A 19,434-nucleotide genomic window follows, 5' to 3' on the forward strand; every position below is an offset into this window, starting at 1 on the left:
ACAGACTGGCGGGCCACAGATTGGCGGGCCACAGCTGATATAAAATGTCGTACGAAGTGGAGATTACAGACAAAGCTATAGAAATGCTTACAGTGCTTCTTTCGCGGAGTTTTGGAGTCGAATTCTATTCCGTCCGCATTTTGGATCAGCTGTGGCCCGCACATTTGTTGCAGTTTGGATGTGCGCGCAACATCGTGAAAACGGTCTATTGAACACTTTGGAGTCTAATATTCTTTGGTACAACTCCCGATGCCCCCCCCCCCCCCCCATCCCCACCCCCATTATTGTTTTCTTTCGTAACGTTGTGCAGTTAGTTCTTGTAGTGCTCTATTTCTGTATGTCAGCGGTATGCCTCATTCTACCCATGCGTGTTTTTAGGCAACTCCATGATGAGTGGCTCCACAAACTCCGTCAACACGACATCATCAGTCAAGAGCCGCGAGGAGAAGGCCGCTGACCGGTGAGTCGGCTACGTATCTATTTTATTTCCTTATCACATGACTAAGTACATTGCCCTTTTTAATACAGGGAAAGCGGCGTTATCGAAGACGACAGTGTATCCGGCGACTACGACGTCCCTGAAGGAGGAAAGGTAAGGGGAGACTTTGTAAATTTATTAGAGTTGTTTTGGGTTTCCTGTGTTGTGAAATAGTTGCGAAGGGGCTGAGTAGCCTGTACTATGCTCTATGCGTACTATGCGCCATTCGAGCGTGAATGACATGACAACATATAGGCTTCAAGCTGCGCCGTGTTTTTATTTGGAGCACGTATTGAACGTTACTAAGCATACGACAAAAGCATCCTTGTGTGCAGTGACATTTTTGTTATTATATTTTCGTTATTTGAAACCTAAGCGCTTGAGTATTGCTTCCCCTAAAAACGCAAGTTATGCAGTCTGGTCTGAAGGTTACCCATTGGCGGTTTCGACCTCTCGGAATCGTATTTGATATCCTGTAAGTCGATAACAGTAATTAATAGCAGTCTTCTGCACCCTCGGGAATTATCCGCGGATCAGCGTCATGTCCATCAATCACTGTAACAGTTCCATCCCGTGTTACACCCCATGGTACCCTGGTCCCAGAGCCTCGAGCGTCTCTCTATTCAGTGGCCAAAATAGAGAGACGTTCGAGGCTCTGAAACCAGGGTAACCCGATGGTTGCACACTCTAGTGCATTCACAGTAGTTATATCTCCATCCTGGGGTGCTATAGGATACGATGTGACGCAATAATCGGAGACGCCTCTTAATATCTTCCCATGAACTTTCTATTTTTAGCACCTTTAGGAACTCAAAGCAAATCAGTCTAACCGAGTGCCTCCGATCTGGGTTTTGTACGTTTATCTTTTTTATCAGAAGTCATTGCTGGTTTTATCCGATTACCGATTCTGGGTTTATTTATTTTATTTTTTTTTTCGTGTGGAAGGGAACACTCGATCCCCCATGGCTTTAGCACTTCTCCTTCAGTTCCTTGTTTGTTGTCTAAGTGTTGTCGTGTTAGCGCCCGTTCTTGTACTTGAGAAGGGACCATTAGTTTCTCTGTTGTTCTTGAATTTCTAATGTGTTTTGAGAAGGAACATTTACGCACCGGAAACCCGTACATTAAACTCACGATTCCGTGACGTATCAATAGTCAGGAGGTTGCCACAGTTAATTTTTGACAACCCTTACTTTCGTACTTTTTTCTCCAGCTGTTTGAAGCTTTATTCAGCTTCCTCTAAATAACCCAAGGTTAAGTTAGCGAAGCGCACAAAGTTTTCTACTGTATTTTTACTCGCCCTATCTTACTTCCGCTCTCTCATACTCGAGGCGTGACCAACCCTTATGTCACATCCGGTGTATGCCTCGCCAACCATACACTGCGCAGATCATAAATTATAGTCTTGTAGTCGGCACGTAAGGAATGGTCTACCTCGCGGAGATTTCCAATCTTTAGTTCAGCCATACATTCAGTTAGACTGCGTTTATAAAGGCCACATTCTGACGACGTAAATATGAGCTCTTAGTGGCGTTATGGAACCACCACCGCCATCTGTGAGACAGCGCTTACTAAGTTTGCCATTTATTTTTGAACGCGGATCGTACACACTCGTGCCTGTCAGCATACCAGGGCCAAAGGTAAGTATTCGCGATCCAGTGCGCCGAGTCGCTACTCTTTCATTGACACTATTGTGTTAACCTACATTTACTGTGATTCCTTTCGGATGTTCGAAACGCAAAAACAGCAGTAGGATTTTGATTACTAGATTGGATTTCCGCTTACAGGCCGACAGTGAAGTATTAACTCGCTGACCCTGTTCACGATAACCGTTTGCTGCACGGCTCATCCGACTCAAAGTACAAATCCCTTAATCCACCTCGCCCTCTGCTCTTGCTGTCGAAGAAGTCAACTTGAGGTTTTCTTTCCAGACAAGGACATTTTCCCCTTTGCTCATATCAAATGCAAATATGAACCGAAATAATGTCTGCTGATTGCGTGAGTCTTTCTAGACCATATCTTGCGGGAATCAATACGGATGTCTCTAAACCAGGCGCAAGTCCCCTTAATTATCTTAGATGTTCGCTAGGTGCACCTTTGTGTGGACTAGTTATTCCTTGTTCCACCGCCAAGGTGCGCTAGATAGGTACATATGATGATCCAAGTTAGTACCTTCTCGTGACTTTGTTTATTAACATTTCACAGAGGTGAGATCAAGACCGAATTTTATCAGTAGAAATTCCCTACGCGCGTTAACTTAGTTGAGAAAATCGACGTTAACTTTATTTCAAGCTTTATATTGAGGCCTGAATTTTACTTATATAACTTGTTAACTCTAATTTGCCCGAATGCTTCTGCTTTAAAAAGATATAGGGGCCGATGATCTGAAGGGTCGGTAACGGAACGAAAAAAATTAAATGAGCTAACTTCGTTTCAAAGTCACGACGGACGTCAAGAAATTGAAAAACCGAATTGGCCGCAAAAAATTTCCAGCAGGAAAAATATCCGAGTATTTCCCGGTAAACACCTCCTGCGACCTCCCATCACCCATCACAGAGTAGTGCATGCGCAGGGAAGTAGTGGTTTTTAACAGGTTAATGATTAGCTAGCGTTGAGTGTGAGCACGAGTCTGGTTTGCAGCAGATTTGCACTTATCAACTCAACCCTCTTACCCCGCATTGAGAAGTTCAGCTAAACCTTTACAAACGCAGCACTAAATAGAGTTAACTCTGTTTACGATGCGCGGTAGACTCTAGCCCTCCTCTTTTTTACTTACCGGACAGTGGTCCATAACTAAGCTAAGAAAAGGAGGTGGAGGAGATCATCACTCGACTTCGCAATGTTCTCTCCGCTCTCGCCAACATTTTACCATGTCAGCCCAACTGAATTGTGTTCTTTCTCCTACAAGGTTCTTGAGCTCTCTCAGGATAACATTTGGCTTGTTGCGGAGAACTACCGTGCCGCTACAGAGGAGGAGATCTCTCTACGGAAAGGACAGTTCGTGGAGGTGCTTGTCAAGAGTCATGGCAGCACGAGGTGGAGAGTTAGAATCCTGAATAGCGACGGGACGGTGCCAGCTGAGGGCTGGGTGCCATACGCCACGCTCAGACGACCCGAGGATAACCGTAAGAAGAGACACTCCGACATCTCGCACTCCTCCAGCGAAGGTACTTATTACTCACAAGTTAGCTATTAGTGATTGCCCTATCAACAGAGCTTTGCTTGGTTTTATGGTGTAGGACAGAACATTCTCGCGATCGTGTTTATCGCGCAGTGCGATCGTTCCTTTGCTTTATTGGTTGCTTGGGTGTCATTGAACCCACGAACATCAGTTATCAACAAGCGCGCGGAATGCTAGACTATGTTTTCAGTGAGAGCTCGCAGGCTTTTCTGCTGTTGTGTTTTCGTGGAGCTTAGTGAAAGTCTGAGCGATCTACAGCGTTTGGAGGGAACCTTCCGATATCTCGGTATGTCTCGGTACGACTCAATCCATCATTCACTCATCGCATGACTCCGGCATAATATCAAGTAACTGTTCGCGAACAGAAGATCAACAAGTCTGTTTGCTTTTTAGTTTTCTCGCGCCGCCATGATGAAAATTCAATAAGTCGCGTGTGAACAGTGAATTGAGCCTTGATTTGCTGCCTTGTGGCGGACACTAAAACACTGCTGTTCCCCAGACCCGTTAGCTAACTTCGTTATTCAAACAAAGTGTTATTTGATTATTATCATTTTTACTTGGGTAAATGCTAGCGAGTCTAGGAGAGCGTGAAACCCGTCATGTTAAAGCAGGGTTATTGTACATGTTAATAGTTTTCTTGACACAACCGTAAGTGGGGTTATTTATTATTGTCACGAGGCTCGGACTATAGAAGATTCGACCTATTTGCAACCTTTAATAACTGTTAGACTTATTCGCAGGGACTTACAAATGGAAAATGTCCTGCAAAGCTGGAAAATGTGACATTAAAAAAATTCCTCGTGACCTTTTCTCTGTAGTCCTACAACAGACGACTGCTTGCCCTTCGGAAATAAATTCCTTTTCGCTCGTTTCCCCTTGAATAAAGATCAGAATCTGAAACCTTGCTACCGACGACGTTTATTGTTTGATAACTGTGTTATTGCAGTGTGTTATCTGATCAGTCATTTCTAGACAGTCTGAATGTTTTCTTTTGCGTACTGCTTCCGTCTCTTTCTCCTTGTAGCCTGTAAAGGAGATCTTGTCGATTAAAGGCATTATTTCGATACTAAATACATTGATGAGTTATGGAAAGATGAGATGGTGAAAAAAAAAACAGTGTGACTGCTTTTATTAAGCGTCAACCTCAATATGTAGTCTCACCCAGAAACCCCTGGGGACGAGGTTGTTGAAGCTTTTATTTATAGTTTGTCACGCGACGTTATTATGTCACGCAAAACCATCCTCTTTGATAAAAAAAAATTGATTAGAGCTAATGTTATTATATTTTGCGACTCTGTTATAGTTCTCCATTTTAATCCAGGTGAGAACTCTGTTAAGCTGCATCTTGTGATGTGTCTAAACGTTTATCAAATTTGTTTTCTATTCCAGATTCCGTGTCGATATCGTCTACTGAGAGTCCCACCACCTCTTGGTACTCAACTCCTCCGCCAAATGGAAATGGGGGCTCATCTCCCCCTGTACGCCGGCGCTCAAAAAGCAACACCCAGTTTGGGTCTCTTCGGTGAGTAATTTAAACAAGTTTATAATCAAAGAAAATGAAGTGCTGGACGAGGAATTTTCAATGTCGTGTAGTGGCTAAAAATTGTCACTGGAAGACTCGGGAAGTCTCTGTTGTTAGTGGAAAATTGTACTAAGGGCACCTGTGAGTAAGCTTTTCGTTTACGATCTTAGAACAGAACATTTCGTTTATTCATTTCCATGATGTTTTATATCATCTAGCATGCGATCTTGGAGGAGAACTCTCCTTTTGTTTACATTAATTTTTTTATCTAGCATGTGATCGTGGAGGATTACTTTCCTTTTGTTAAATTAAATGTTTTTATTCAGTATGCGATCTTGGAGTAGAAATTCTATGAAGAAAATGATGAACAAACCTGGCCAGGCTCCGTCGCCAACTAACACACCTGCAAGATCCAAAAAGATCTCTGGTGGAGGCTCAAAGAAACTGCAGCAGATGTTGGGCGCAAGCGAGAGCGATATCGATCTGTTACTGCGACCGGCCGAAATCGTGCACACTACCTCTCAGACGGTAAGCTAATCACACCCTTCTCCCTTTCTCGCGCTTATAATAGTGTCACGTACACGATTTGGGACAAAGTCTAAGATGTAGCATACTACCTCTCAGACGGTAAGCTAAAACACACCAACCTCTCGCGCTTGTAATGGTGTCATACAACACGATTTGGGACAGAGTCTAAGATGTAGTATACTACCTCTCAGACGGTAAGCTAAAACACACCAACCTCTCGCGCTTGTAATAGTGTCACGAAACATGATTTGGGACAGAGTCTATAATGAAGTATACTACCTCTCAGACGGTAAGCTAAAACACACCAACCTCTCGCGCTTGTAATAGTGTCACGAAACATGATTTGGGACAGAGTCTATAATGTAGTATACTACCTCTCAGACGGTAAGCTAAAACACACCCATCTCTCGTGCTTGTAATGGTGTCATGCAACACGATTTAGGACAGAGTCTAAGATGTAGTATACTACCTCTCAGACGGTAAGCTAAAACACACCCATCTCTCGTGCTTGTAAGGGTGTCACGCAACACGATTTGGGACAGAGTCTAAGATGTAGTATACTACCTCTCAGACGGTAAGCTAAAACACACCCATCTCTCGTGCTATTAATGATGTCACGCAACACGATTTGTTGCATACTAGCTCTTTAGATGCTAAGCTATAAAAATTGCGTAGACTTGGCCCCGCTCCCCTTCACGGCGCTTGTGTTGTCACGCAACATGATTAGACCCCCCTCAGTACCTTACGTGATGTTTTCAAACGTTGCCTGGTAGGGTGACGACACCTATAGTTGCCTTTTTGTCAAAAGAGAATAAATATGGAAAATTATCTAGTCCCTCTATATCCGTCCGTCTATAAAGTTGGTAAATATAGCAATTCAGCGGTAACTCGCGTTACTTATCGTATAGTGTCGACGTAAATAAAACACCTGATATTTGAACTTTGGATCAGACGTCTTTTCGAGTGGTGTGTTATGAGTGTTATGGGTCTGACTTGCGTCTTGAAGTCGGAGACAAAGCAGGGTTTATTACTCGATCACTATCACTCGAGACCGTCACGACATTGGCTCACTACTTATTGTATGTCCAATCAGTCGAATCATTAATCGCCGATCTTGATAATTGTTTACCCAAACATAACCCCTCGCACCGAAACTCGAAATAATCCTGACTTGATCGCCTCCGCTACTGGCTGTGGTTGCGTGTTAGTAGGACTCGGGATTATGGCTTTCCCGACTCCCCGGGATGCGGTAGTATACCTTCTTGCCCTTCTGATAGCCGCCATACAGCTCATCGAGTGCATTTTCTTCGAACAACTCGAGAACCCGCAACTAGAAAGCGCGAGTAGAGCTTTGCCGAGGAGTAGGGGAAATATCACTCAGTCAGTGAACGTGCTCGGGGTAAGACAGCCTACACAAATAATATTGGTTAACGTTAGATTGTCCAGAGTGGTTTCTTTCCTGGTTTATAACTCCGGGCACTTTTGCCTGCCTAAATAATGTTTATCGTTTACTCATGCATCTATAACAGTACTCTTAGCACTTCATTTGCGAGGAACAGCAAAGCGAGTGTGATATCTTTGTGGAATAAGTGCAAATTACAAAGCCCATCCTACAAATACTTCATGCTATTTCACTTGTTATGGATTGTTTTGTTGCTCTCAAGCTTGGTGATCATGGAATTTCGTATATTTTTATAGACACTAGAAAACTTTTCTTGACATTTTGACATTTAAAAGTCGTAGTCGAAGTTCCATTGTGACTTTCGTTGTCAGTATCTGTCGGATGTTTTATCCGCTGTAGATATAATATCACATATTTTAGACATTTTTATTAACTTGATTATTGTTTGCTGTTTGAAGATGGTTAGTTGTTTGCTGTTTGAATTGATTTTAATCCTTATCTAATTAAATACCCTTTCACTTGTCTACCGCATTGACTGTACAACGTTCAATGAATTCATGTCCCTTTGACTTTGTTTTCCGGCCATGTAAAATATCTTCATAACGTTGTTTGTCCAACAAATGCTCACTAATGAAGAATGTTCCCCTGTCACGCACAAACGTAAAATGTCATTTTACTCTCGGTTTTTCACTTGGTTCTAAATTGCCATTCCTCACTTGATTTTTTTTTTTATTTCATTGCATTCAATTTGTCGGGAGCACTACAAAACCAACAACACCTGGAAATAGGCTTTTAAAATGGCACTTCGATAAATGAGACAAATGAACATCATTTCGTTTTTCAAACCTTTCCACTGCGAAATGATCACAAATCTCATCCTCTCGATTTATCTGGGGTGCTTTATATATCAGTGTGAATAGAAAGGGTAAAACGTGTTTGGAAAAACATGACAGAAGAGGACTACAAAATTGTGTGCAAGCTAAACCTTGAGATTCTTGTTAACGCGTGAGCCCCCATGAAAAAAGCGGTACTTTGCCGGCGAGCCGCTGGTCCCCCTTTGTCTTGTTGTCATTTCGAGCGCAGAATTTCAAGATGATCCACAGACATGTTTCGAGTTCCATTTGTAGAGTATCCCAGAGAATGGGATACGGTATGCCAGAGAGCAGTGAACTGACACATGGTTTTGTGTTCTTCTTGTAGAGTATTCCAGAGAATGGGATACGGTATGCCAGAGAGCAGTGAACTGACACATGGTTTTGTGTTCTTCTTGTAGAGTATCCCAGAGAATGGGATAGAGTATGCCAGAGAGTAGTGAACTGACACATGGTTTTGTGTTCTTCTTGTAGAGTATTCCAGAGAATGGGATAGAGTATGCCAGAGAGTAGTGAACTGACACATGGTTTTGTGTTCTTCTTGTAGAGTATTCCAGAGGAAGATGTTGTGGAGACAGAGAGCAGCGATTCCAAACCTCATGATGCCATCAAGATCTTCCCGGTCAGCGATGACGAGGATGAGGATGACTTAGATGAGATGTCTGTTGAGGGGGTGCGGGGAGAGGCAGAGGGCGAGGAGCAGCCAGTAGACGATGAGGAGGATGCGACAGGACCTGGCCTGGTCCCGGAGGATCCCGAGGCTGTGGCGCTCAAGAAGAGGACGTAAGTCAAAAGATTGCCAAATCCCAGGAAATATTCATGTTCATCTCTCTGAAGGAATCTACTCAGAAGGCCCCAACTCCTTCCCATAGATGAAATGCACTGGCCGCTAGAGGCATGACACATCAAATTACAAATAAGTCCCTTGTTCTTTGCACAGGTTCGTACTGAGAGAGTTGATACAGACCGAGCAAGACTATGTGACGAGCTTAGGAGAAGTTGTTGATGTAAGTAAAGGGGTGACCTCATGTGATATCATACTACCTTTTTTTTACCTGATGTGTCGTTACACTATCTGCTAACCTAAGGTAGTCTTATTGTGACATGACAACTCCCTGTTCTCACCTTTAGGGCTACATTGCGGAGTTCAGTAAACCCGACTTACCAGAAGAGCTCAAAGGCAAGGAACGCATGGTGTTTGGGAACATCAAACAGATCTACGAATGGCACAAGACGTGAGTACATCTCTATTGAGCTTAGGGAAAAGTTGCCGATAACTGAGCTCTGGTTTGTTTTACAGTGTGTTCTGCAGAGAACTCGAGAAATGCGAAGACGCACCAGAAAAGCTTGCTTCTGTGTTCCTAAAAGCCGTAAGTATTAGCAGTGTCATGAATTTCTCCTTAAGCCAGTTGCTATTTGTAGTCGTGCTGTAAGTATTAGTAGTGGCATGAATCTCCCCTTGAGCCAGTTGCTATTTCATGTCGAGACTTATTTCTATGTTGTGATAGGAACGGCGTCTGCAGATGTACGTCATCTATTGTCAAAACAAGCCAAAGTCCACAGCGCTCGTACACGAGTTCAAGGAGACATACTTTACGGTAAGTAAGACGTCAGGCGAGCCGCGCTATCTTATCACGTCACGCTATTAGATTCACGACATAGTCACGCTGTCTCATCATGTTTAATCTTAACGTGCTGCTGTAATTTCTCAGGATATGAAAGTGCGACTAGTGTACCGCCTATCCCTTGTTGGTTAACTTTAAACGTGTTACTGTAACTTCTCAGGATATGAAAGATCGGCTGGGGTATCGCCTGTCCATAGAAGACTATCTTATCAAGCCTGTTCAGCGTGTCATGAAGTACCAGCTTCTTCTCAAGGACTTTGTCAAGTACACAGAGCGCGCTGGTCTCGACATCATTGAACTCAAGGTATTGCTCTTTAAAATAAAAAATAAATAAACAACATTTTTAGCTGTTGATTAACCATTTCTCTCCCCTTGTCTCAACAGAGAGCTTTGCATCTTATGCATGTTGTCCCGAAGAAAGCGAACGATTTTCTAAACGTCGGAATGTTAGAGGGGTACACGGGGAAGATTACAGCGCAGGGGAACCTTGTCCTCCAGGTAAAGGTGTTTGTGTTTAAGAAGACTCAATACCATTTTCGACACAACCTCCACTGGCCTTTTGGAATTATTAGAAGGTCAATCACGCCGCCATTTTTACACCCCCGTCCTATACCGAATCACGCAAAGCATCCATTTCCATCAGCCAATTCAAGCGAGTTACACAGAAACTTTCAATCAGATATTTTTACTCAAGCTTTGGACTTCATTTGTGGGTGGTAATTTTTCTTACAGTTTTCTTGCCAATAGACCGTATTTTAAAACGTAAACAATGAAAGGAGTGTCTGATGGGAACTTTTTGACAATAAGTACGTCGTGTATTACCTTCAAGTAAGCTTGACTTTCTGAGCGCTTTGTTATCTGGTATTTTCGCTAAGCGCTTTTTCTTCGTATGTAGGACACTTTGATGGTTATGGACGTGAACGCGAAGGCTAAACCAGTCAAGAGGAGAGTCTTCCTGTTCGAGCAACTCGTCATCTTTAGCGAGCCGTTTGAACGCAAAACAGACTGGACTGTCTACATCTATAGACACAGCATTAAGGTAAATCAAACACTTCCTCTCACTCAACTGGTAAATCAAACACTTCCTCTCAACTGGTAAATCAAACACTTCCTCTCACTCAACTGGTAAATCAAACTCTTCCTCTCAACTGGTAAATCAAACACTTCCTTTCACTCAACTGGTAAATCAAACACGTCCTCTCACTCAACTGGTAAATCAAACACTTCCTCTCACTCAACTGGTAAATCAAACACTTCCTCTCACTCAACTGGTAAATCAAACACTTCCTTTTACTCAACTGGTAAATCAAACACTTCCTCTCACTCAACTGGTAAATCAAACACTTCCTTTTACTCAACTGGTAAATCAAACACTTCCTCTCACTCAACTGGTAAATCAAACACTTCCTCTCACTTAACTCCTGAAGTCCTTAAGTAATATCTAAGGTTGGAACCTAAAAAGCTTCCCTGTTGAATATTCACATACGAAGATGATCTTATTGAATGTTATTGTGTCTCGTGTAGACTAACCACATGGGACATACGGACGGCGTAGATGATGATCCTTGCAAGTTGGCCATTTGGACAAGCGAAGGCACAGCCTCTGAGATCTATGTGTTGACCGCCAGCTCGGAAGAGATGAAGAACGAGTGGGTGTCTGCCCTGAAGAAACTCCTCGAGTCACAGAATGCCTTCGCCATGGGTGAGTCCTGAGAATGCATAGTTTTAAACTGACACAGAGTATGTGATAAACTTGAAAATTATCTTTGAAGACTGTTTAAATAACGGCACAAAATAAACTGGTCTTACCCTAGGTAGAGCATGTAAAGTGGGTGATATACCTTGTATCTTGTTGCTCTGAGAAAAGTCTCTGATTTACAACGTGTTTCACGCACACTGGATAATCCCTAAGTTGTTGGTCTCTTTGTTGGTACTTTTTTTCTCTGATGTATTTTATTTATGTTACTATATGTACTGTTTACTTACTTTCCACGCATCTTAAAGTATCCTCACTGTACTTCTGTACTTCTCTTGTGAAATGTAGGTCACTGTTCTCATAATTCTGGTGTAGTTTAATGGTGTAGTTGCATCTGGTTGACGTGAGTTTTGTAATCCCTCTCGTTCCCATTCTCGCGTTATCTCTTTAACTATGAGTTGACCTTATCTTTTTCTTGTTTCCTTCCTCCCTGGTAAATACAGTCACCCCTCCTGCCATCGAGCAAGCATTAAACGACTGGAGTAAAGGTTGGAACAAACATTAAAACTCTTAAAAATAAAAACGTTAAAATAAGGTTTTAAGGGAAGCGATATGACAACACATAACTATTGCTTAAAATCTTTTGCCTTCCTACAATTAAAATTTGTACTTCTAAATGAATATTTTGGAATATTCCTTAAGGTTTCCAGACATATGTAAATGTCATAAAGTAAATGGAATTTAATAATTTATTTTGTCGCATGGTATGGAATGCAAGTAAACAAAAAACTCCTTCTACCTTGGTAACAATAAGTAATTATATGTAAAAACGTACAGAACGTAAATGTATAATACTCTACCATTCACTTGTCTAAAACAATAAATCGGTGGTCTTACTGCGGATATGAACCTCTGGAACCAAATCTAAATGCAATCTGGATTCTAACGACCAGTTTACGTCCATTTCTAGCACTCGAGCGACCAATAGAGTACCAGAACTTGATGGAGAGGCAGAAAAACACCCCTGGTGACTCACCTTCCCAAGGGGCTCCCCCTGCGGTACCAGTTGGCCCCGTGACTACCCAGGGACAGGTTACCCCAGGAAGCTCAACCACCACGTCTACCTCGCCCGCATTCATGGCACGAGCTGGCACTATGCCTGACTCGATCTCTGTAAGGAGGCCCCCTGGGGTGAGTACTGGGACCACCACATGTTTGGCAGCTTTTGTCTTGCCAAATTGTTGTGTATTGAGTTGAAAAAAAAAGATGGTTGGTTGAACGAAACTTAACGGAGTTAATTTCTTTTAATCTCCCTTTATTCTCTTCCTAGATGGGCAGCGCACCGGCCACGCCTACAGGCCTAGGTACCATCTCTTCTATCGTCAAACACATGCATCTTATCGACCTGGAGACAGCCAAGTCTCTGGAAGAGCTTACCTCACCCTTCCCCTCACCTTCTGTAAGTACACGACCTTCCCCTCACCTGTAAATATAATATAATACATATAATCACGCCTTAACGAAACAACGGAAGATTGGTAGATAATGTTGTCAATGCCTTCATTAAACTTAAGTTTGTCTCTTTTTTTTTTTTTTTATGTGCAGAGAAACCGCGATCGGTACATGGTGACGGAGGATTTCCGGGGTAAGGACAAGAATCAGCTGTCCGTGCGTAAAGGCGAGTATGTTTACCTGGTCTCGTGCAAAAAAGACGACAAGAGCTGGATGTACGTCTGTAACGGAGCCGCCGACAAGCTAGGTCTCGTGCCGGCCAAAGTCCTCGTCAAGAAGTCCGAGTCGAATAACAATATTAATGAAGGTATGGCATCAATTGTTTGTTTGTCTGTTTGTTTTTGTCTTGTTTGTTTCTTTGTTTGTTTGAGCTTTTAGTACAAAACATATGACAATATACATTATCCTTGTCGTTCTTTGCAGAGACTGAGTCTGAAACCACGAAAACAAGATCGTAAGTGTTCATGTGGTGTCCACATTTTGTGGAATTTACGAATTTTTCTCTGTCTCCTATTGTTATCATGCCCTGATTACGTCTTTTGTGCCTTTCGTTCCATTATTAGTTCCATTATTATTGAGGTATTATGTAAAAGCCTGCAATCGCCTTTGGTAGAGGTTTTGAAAAGCCCATTTAATAAATATCCTTTGTGTTAGATGGATTGTGGCCTTGGTCAGGTAGACATTACCTTAGGCAAGCATTACACTACCCGAGTAGCATGGTTGCTTTATTTCCCTTAAAGCATTGATTGCGACACGCTTTAGCATGGAATGCCTCGCGTTAGTTTAAGCATAAATTGCATTATTTTCATTTAAAACGTAAGTTGCATGGCTGTTTTCATTCTGTTCATTTTTGTTTACTATAACTAGACTGACAAGGAAAAAAGCCACCCGCCATGCCAGTTTCTCGTAAGTTCCTCCACAACTCTTCGATGTTGTCTTCAGCAACCCGTGTGCCTGTCAAAACATTCTTGTCTGCCTGATGTCATATCGTCTGTCTGTCTGTTTTTTCGTGTTCTTTTGCCTGAACTTCGCTAACACACCGCCTCATTGCTAATTTGCCAGTTCCTAACTAATTAATGCGTTGACTTATACGCTATTGCGCATGACTTGCCGCACCAGACCGCTAAAAAGTCAAGATAATCACGTTAGTGTTTGTGGATTATTTACTAAGCCTTTATTAGTCCGCTGACCAATGTCACGTTGTGTTGCGTCATATGGATGCTGGAGATATATTTTGGTTATCTATTATTTCATTGATTATTTTGTTTATTTATCCCTTTTTTCTTCTCGTTTTTGTATTTGTTTTGTATAAACATTCCCTAACATTAACAACAGTAAACAAAACTAATTTGTTCATAGATTTATCATATATAATCGGATGACGTTACTCGGATTAAATGACCACGTGGTTAGACTAAAATAAATAAACGATCGCGCATGGTTGTGCGTAACGTTTACGTACGCAACAAAGCGAGCCGAAAAAACTAATATCGTCATTTCTGATCACGAATCTAACACATTCGCACGAAACCTGTATAAACCTGTTTTTAATTACTGGTTTGTTTGATTTCCGGCGATGAGCAGTAACTCTGCGCCGCCGCTCCCTTTATTCCATCGGCGCTGCAGTAGTATGTCGTAAGTAGAGATACCATCGATCCACTTGTCGGCATGCCTTCGTACAGACTCGTACAAATGTCGTCACGCCTTCTTATGGACTCGTACAAATGTCGGCATGCCTCCATATGGACTTGTACTTTTTACTTCACGCTCTAGCTAAATGATAAATACAAATAAAATGAAGTGTTTCCTTTGTGAAGGTTATCGCCCTATGAAGTTCTTTATAGGGATGTTAAAAGCCAGTGTAATCCAAAACAACAATTGCATGCCATTTTGCATTTGCTTTTTTTACGTTTGCTGCATACATAGTGCCTGGGTCTATGAGTTGTATCATAGCGATAAAAGATAAAAAGAAGGATTAAAAAGGAAAAAGGACTGCAAATAAATTCTGAGTAAGTTAGGTGAAGCAGTTTAAAAAGTCTTCTAAGCTAGATAAAACGTCTTCTAAATGCTAATAAAACCGAACAATTCTCCCATTATTGGAACTGATAATGTACGTTTCTTTAAAGGGCCATAGTATTCTATCTTAAAAATTAAAGTAAATTAAAATTAAAATTACCCATTTGTTCTTATACTAACGTTTCCTACCTTCTCTTTCTTACGTAATAGAAAATCGTGGATAAGGTTGTGGAATTGGGGATAGAAAATGGGTTAGGGGGGTTTGTTATCCTCTTTTCTTTCTCCCATGCCCTAGTGCCTGGCCGATCACACCTGTCAAGGACATCCTTTCATCGCCAGGTTGTTCATGCCTGCCCTAGTTTTACTAGTAAAAGTGTAACACTTATTTTGCTGTACAGAAATGAAGACAAACCTCGACGCGGAGAGGTGCGTAAAACGAAAGATGAATATTTCACTTCAATGTCGGAGAAACTACGGCGTAGTATAGAGCGCTTCCGATCAGAGGACGACGATCAATCACCTTGCGGAAGCCCGACAAAGGTAAGATAACGATCCATCTCGCTACCAAATTTTGCAGTACTTCACCACCTGTGCTGATTCTACAGTTGTATTGGTTTTCTGTTTGTGTTATACTCCGACTTATACGTGTGTTTGTCTTGCAGAACTTCGAAGAACCTTTAGAAGATGACGGTAAGTGCGCCTTGTTGTTGTTACCGGTAGAACCGATGCTTATCACATCAGCGAGAAACATACACAAAGTAATCGCCTTTGTAAAGAAACATTCCAAAAGAATCGGGAAAAAGGGCATGCTTGCTGGTGGCGATAGAGCATTTAGAATTCCTTTCGACTGAACTGAACATCAATCTCAAAGTTTCCTTTCTTCTCTGTAGTGTTTTATGCTTTTTTTTTCAGGTTCAATCACTTTTACGGAACCCCTGCAAGATATAGCTGTAAATAACACTGAATACACGGAACTCACATGTAAAATTTCCTCACCTGACTTCCCATACAAAGTATCGTGGGCATGGAATGACACGCCTTTATGCGATAACGACAAGTATCGCATAAGTCGGACGGGCGACACGCACACGCTCAAATTAGGGCCGCTTGCGGTGGCCGATACGGGATATTACACGTGTATAGCAAGTAGTCCAGCAGGCAGTGCACGCTCAACAGCCAAAGTCACCGTGTTAGGTGAGTTTAAATTCTAAAGCTTGGGTAACACACTTGTGCATTTTTTATAATGTTTGCTCATTGCTTATACATTCTTTGATAGTTTCTTAGTATTTAGTATGTTCAGAATGTGCATGTCTGGTAATTCATGTCACAAAGTGCGACGCGCGTTAACGTGACCACCTTGACAGTTTCGTGAAGTAAGCCAATGAGGATACGAGAAACAATATGATTGACATGAACTCTAATAGCCATCCAACGTGGCTAAAAAATGCTTCAGTGTGCATCATAGCACGTCTGAATCCTCCAAGTTTTAAATTCGTGGTAATCAAAACTTTGATTCTTTAACGCTGACTGGCTAACTTTAGAAGCCACGGTAGCGTGCGTCGCATGGTTAACTTTGTATAAGTAGCCACGGTAGCGTGCGTCGCATGGCTAACTTTAAATAAGTAGCCACGGTAGCGTGCGTCGTATGGTTAACTTTGAATAAGTAGCCACGGTAGCGTGCGTCGTATGGTTAACTTCGAATAAGTAGCCACGGTAGCGTGCGTCGCATGGTAAACTTTGTATTAGAAGCCACGGTAGTGTGCGTTGCATGGTTAACTTCGAATAAGTAGCCATGGTAGCGCGCTTCGCACAATTGCAAAGTTGTAACAAGTGTTGTTTGCCAGGCGTTCCCGAACCTCCATACAAACCCTACGTCAAAGACCTGCTATCCTCATCGCTTGTCCTTGCGTGGGAACCGAACGCGATCGATGGCGGCAACGAAGTAACCGCGTACACTGTCGAATATAAGGAAACTGGTGTGAGCGTCTGGCAAGCCGCTGTCCCATTTGTCGCAGGCGAGAGTACGTTAATTGACGACCTAACGCCCGGCGCAACGTATCAATTTCGCGTGAGCGCAAACAACTCAATAGGAATCAGTCGACCAAGTGAACCCTTCGAGGTGGTCATGCTAGAGACAGATACAGGTACGTCACGCAGTCTGTCACGACACACCCGTACATGTCACGTATTTGTCCTTGCATCTAAATTAGGTCACGACCAAATATGTACTGTGTCAAATAAAATGGTGAAGCATGGAGTCTGGGCATGTCTAAATTATCATTGAAATGACCTTGATAAACATAAAGATTAAATTTTGTTTTTGTTGATATTATCGTTTTAAACGTAGACTGTTAAAATAAAGAACATCGACAACGTAAACATTACTAACAGTTGGTAAATAATGTAAAGGTCTAAGTAAACCTCATATTACTGACCAAAGAACTGTTAAACGATGTGTCTGTTTTTTGCGTCCCTCAATCTTCCTAATTCAATCTAATCATAATCTTGTTCTAACATCTAGCGTGCCGTGATTCTCCATAATTCACGCCCTGTCTGCTTCTCTTTAAAGCGTCCTTTCAGTGGTCAAAGAGATTCAACACCTCTCCCATCCTTGGAAGCCCTTGCATGACACAAAGTATAAGACTCTTGCTCGTACCCTCCTAGCTAATAACTCTGATCTTATATCAAATCCAAGAACACAAACAAATTAAAAAAACTCTTTGGACCCTTCCATAATCTCATGCATTGCATGTTTCTTGTTTGTATGCATTTTCCCCATATTATCTAACCTATTGCACGCTCGTATGCATGCTTCTTTCCCATATCTAACTTATAGCACGCTCGAATGCATGCTTCTTCCCCATATCTTACCTTTAGCACGCCGGTGTGCATGGTACTTCCCATATCTTACATATTGCACGCTCGTATGCTTGTTACTTCTTGGCGAGCTGCCGACTCTTGATGCTGTCCCTACTTGTCCATACTGACCTTCATCCTCGTGGAGTAACCTTCTGCTAACTGTTGCCTTTCAGAATAGTGCCTTTCCTCGCGGCACGCCTCACGTGACCTTCCTTGCCTCCCGTGGGGTCACGGGAAATCACGCCAAGCTTTCACGCACCCCGTCGCCATCTCTCTTTTCGTCAAGTTCCAAGGGACGCTATAAACTATTAAACAGCTGCATATTAAAACTTTACTCAGCTTTGATACAATAGCCCTTAAAAATATCAAATAAAAACTAGGATTTAAATATAGAGTAGTTTTAAAATAGTTTCCAAAGCCAGTATCGTATTATAGGAATCTAACCGCAACTAAGTGGTAGAAGATTAAAGACCAGAAGAAAAAAATGTAGGGGATTATGAAGCTACGTGTAATTTCAATGCCTTTGTTCCATTAAGTGACGGGCTTAGAATAACAAGAGTTTCACAAGCTTTAGTCGCGACATCGGCTTGCATTGGTCGGTGGAGTTCCGGAGATGGGTTTAAAATATTAGGTGCTGCAGCGCAGCAGTCTTGCGCACAACGTCATCAGTCACGTGCGTAACTCCCTATGTCCACGTGATCATGCTGGCATGTCACGTGCTTCTTCGTCTCGAACTCCGCTGGCCTATATGCCGAACGCAGAAAATGTTATTGGGGCACAAAGAATAGCAACAAATGCTGGTGAAGATAGCCATGCCATTTCGTACATATTTTGGAGTTTCTTTATTTTTAAGTGATATTTATTTATTGAATTTTGAAGATTTTGTATTTGTTTTGTTGGTGATACCCTGGTGGTAGTGCCTGCTCTAAGTTGATATATCACTAGTTTTCAATCAGGGTTGTCGTCAATTTTGCCCTGATTAATTAGAAATTCGACGCTTCGGTTGCGTCATTGCTTTATTAAATCTCTGTGGGGCTAGTTTTAGGATTTCGACTCGTTTATGAGTTAACCCTGGTCTGGCGGGCTAGAATTGGACCAGTCTTCTGGTGGTGGCCGTGGCTGGCTTAAAAATACTAAACTGTAAAATAACATAGAAGAAAGACAATAGTAAACGAATTTGAAATAAAGTTCATTCTGAATCTATAAAATATTGAATGATTATTGAATCTATATATTGATCCTGATATTATGTGCTGATGAATTAGACATATTGAGAAAAAAAGCACTTATAAAGGCTTTTTCTAAGAAATGATAGGAAACTATATACCCTATAAACCCTGAAGTAAAATAAATAAAGCGTTTCCCTAGATTAGTTCCAAGAAGAATTCAAAAAACTCAACACATTCCCCAAAATCACAAAGACTGAATCTTACTTGCGGGACATTCGTGATGTTTGAGTTTTATTTATTTACTTTTTTTAGATATCTTGGCATTATTTATTATGTGGTTTTCCATTTATTATTTGGTGCTTTAGCTATAGAGTGGACCCATTTTTATTGTAAGATGGGTTGAATTTTAGAACGATTCAAGCGGATTTATTTCCCTTATGAAATGAACATCTTAATACACAGATTTTATAGGGCACTGAAACATTCGTCACGCGAGTTTCTAACTCTTTTTTTCGGAACCTCATTGGGAAATTTGCCTTAAATTGCATTAGAGCCTATGTTGGACACGGGCTAGAAG

The 19,434-nt window shown here is 41.9% G+C and overlaps 1 protein-coding gene and 1 long non-coding RNA gene across 18 annotated transcripts in view; one reads left to right on the top strand and one right to left on the bottom strand.

Annotated features, from left to right (window-relative positions):
* Positions 1–19,434, top strand: part of LOC5515709 (triple functional domain protein) — an 84,201-nt gene that overhangs the window by 60,994 nt on the left and 3,773 nt on the right. For 13 of the 17 annotated variants that reach the window (XM_048724170.1, XM_032385464.2, XM_032385465.2 and 10 more), the window contains 25 exons: positions 379–460; positions 529–592; positions 3,384–3,642; positions 5,046–5,178; positions 5,505–5,706; positions 8,528–8,763; positions 8,921–8,987; positions 9,112–9,215; positions 9,281–9,350; positions 9,489–9,578; positions 9,766–9,909; positions 9,990–10,103; positions 10,501–10,644; positions 11,130–11,307; positions 11,805–11,849; positions 12,272–12,492; positions 12,632–12,760; positions 12,907–13,120; positions 13,237–13,267; positions 13,681–13,719; positions 14,398–14,448; positions 15,228–15,369; positions 15,492–15,519; positions 15,742–16,023; positions 16,674–16,973. In XM_048724170.1, coding sequence (XP_048580127.1) covers positions 379–460; positions 529–592; positions 3,384–3,642; positions 5,046–5,178; positions 5,505–5,706; positions 8,528–8,763; positions 8,921–8,987; positions 9,112–9,215; positions 9,281–9,350; positions 9,489–9,578; positions 9,766–9,909; positions 9,990–10,103; positions 10,501–10,644; positions 11,130–11,307; positions 11,805–11,849; positions 12,272–12,492; positions 12,632–12,760; positions 12,907–13,120; positions 13,237–13,267; positions 13,681–13,719; positions 14,398–14,448; positions 15,228–15,369; positions 15,492–15,519; positions 15,742–16,023; positions 16,674–16,973 — 3,369 coding nt within the window. Of the gene's footprint in view, positions 1–378; positions 461–528; positions 593–3,383; positions 3,643–5,045; positions 5,179–5,504; positions 5,707–8,527; positions 8,764–8,920; positions 8,988–9,111; positions 9,216–9,280; positions 9,351–9,488; positions 9,579–9,765; positions 9,910–9,989; positions 10,104–10,500; positions 10,645–11,129; positions 11,308–11,804; positions 11,850–12,271; positions 12,493–12,631; positions 12,761–12,906; positions 13,121–13,236; positions 13,268–13,680; positions 13,720–14,397; positions 14,449–15,227; positions 15,370–15,491; positions 15,520–15,741; positions 16,024–16,673; positions 16,974–17,861; positions 18,897–19,434 lie in introns of those variants that run through there. The other 4 variants (XM_032385468.2, XM_032385462.2, XM_032385461.2 and 1 more) reach the window with 4 other exon arrangements.
* On the bottom strand, positions 731–3,384 carry LOC116620017. The gene is made up of 2 exons (XR_004296967.2): positions 3,252–3,384; positions 731–2,613 (listed from the first exon to the last, which is right to left on the bottom strand). It is a non-coding gene; the product is annotated as an uncharacterized LOC116620017 (long non-coding RNA).

Source organism: Nematostella vectensis, chromosome 2 (genome assembly GCF_932526225.1).
Source record: "Nematostella vectensis chromosome 2, jaNemVect1.1, whole genome shotgun sequence".
Taxonomy (NCBI): Eukaryota; Metazoa; Cnidaria; class Anthozoa; order Actiniaria; family Edwardsiidae; genus Nematostella; species Nematostella vectensis.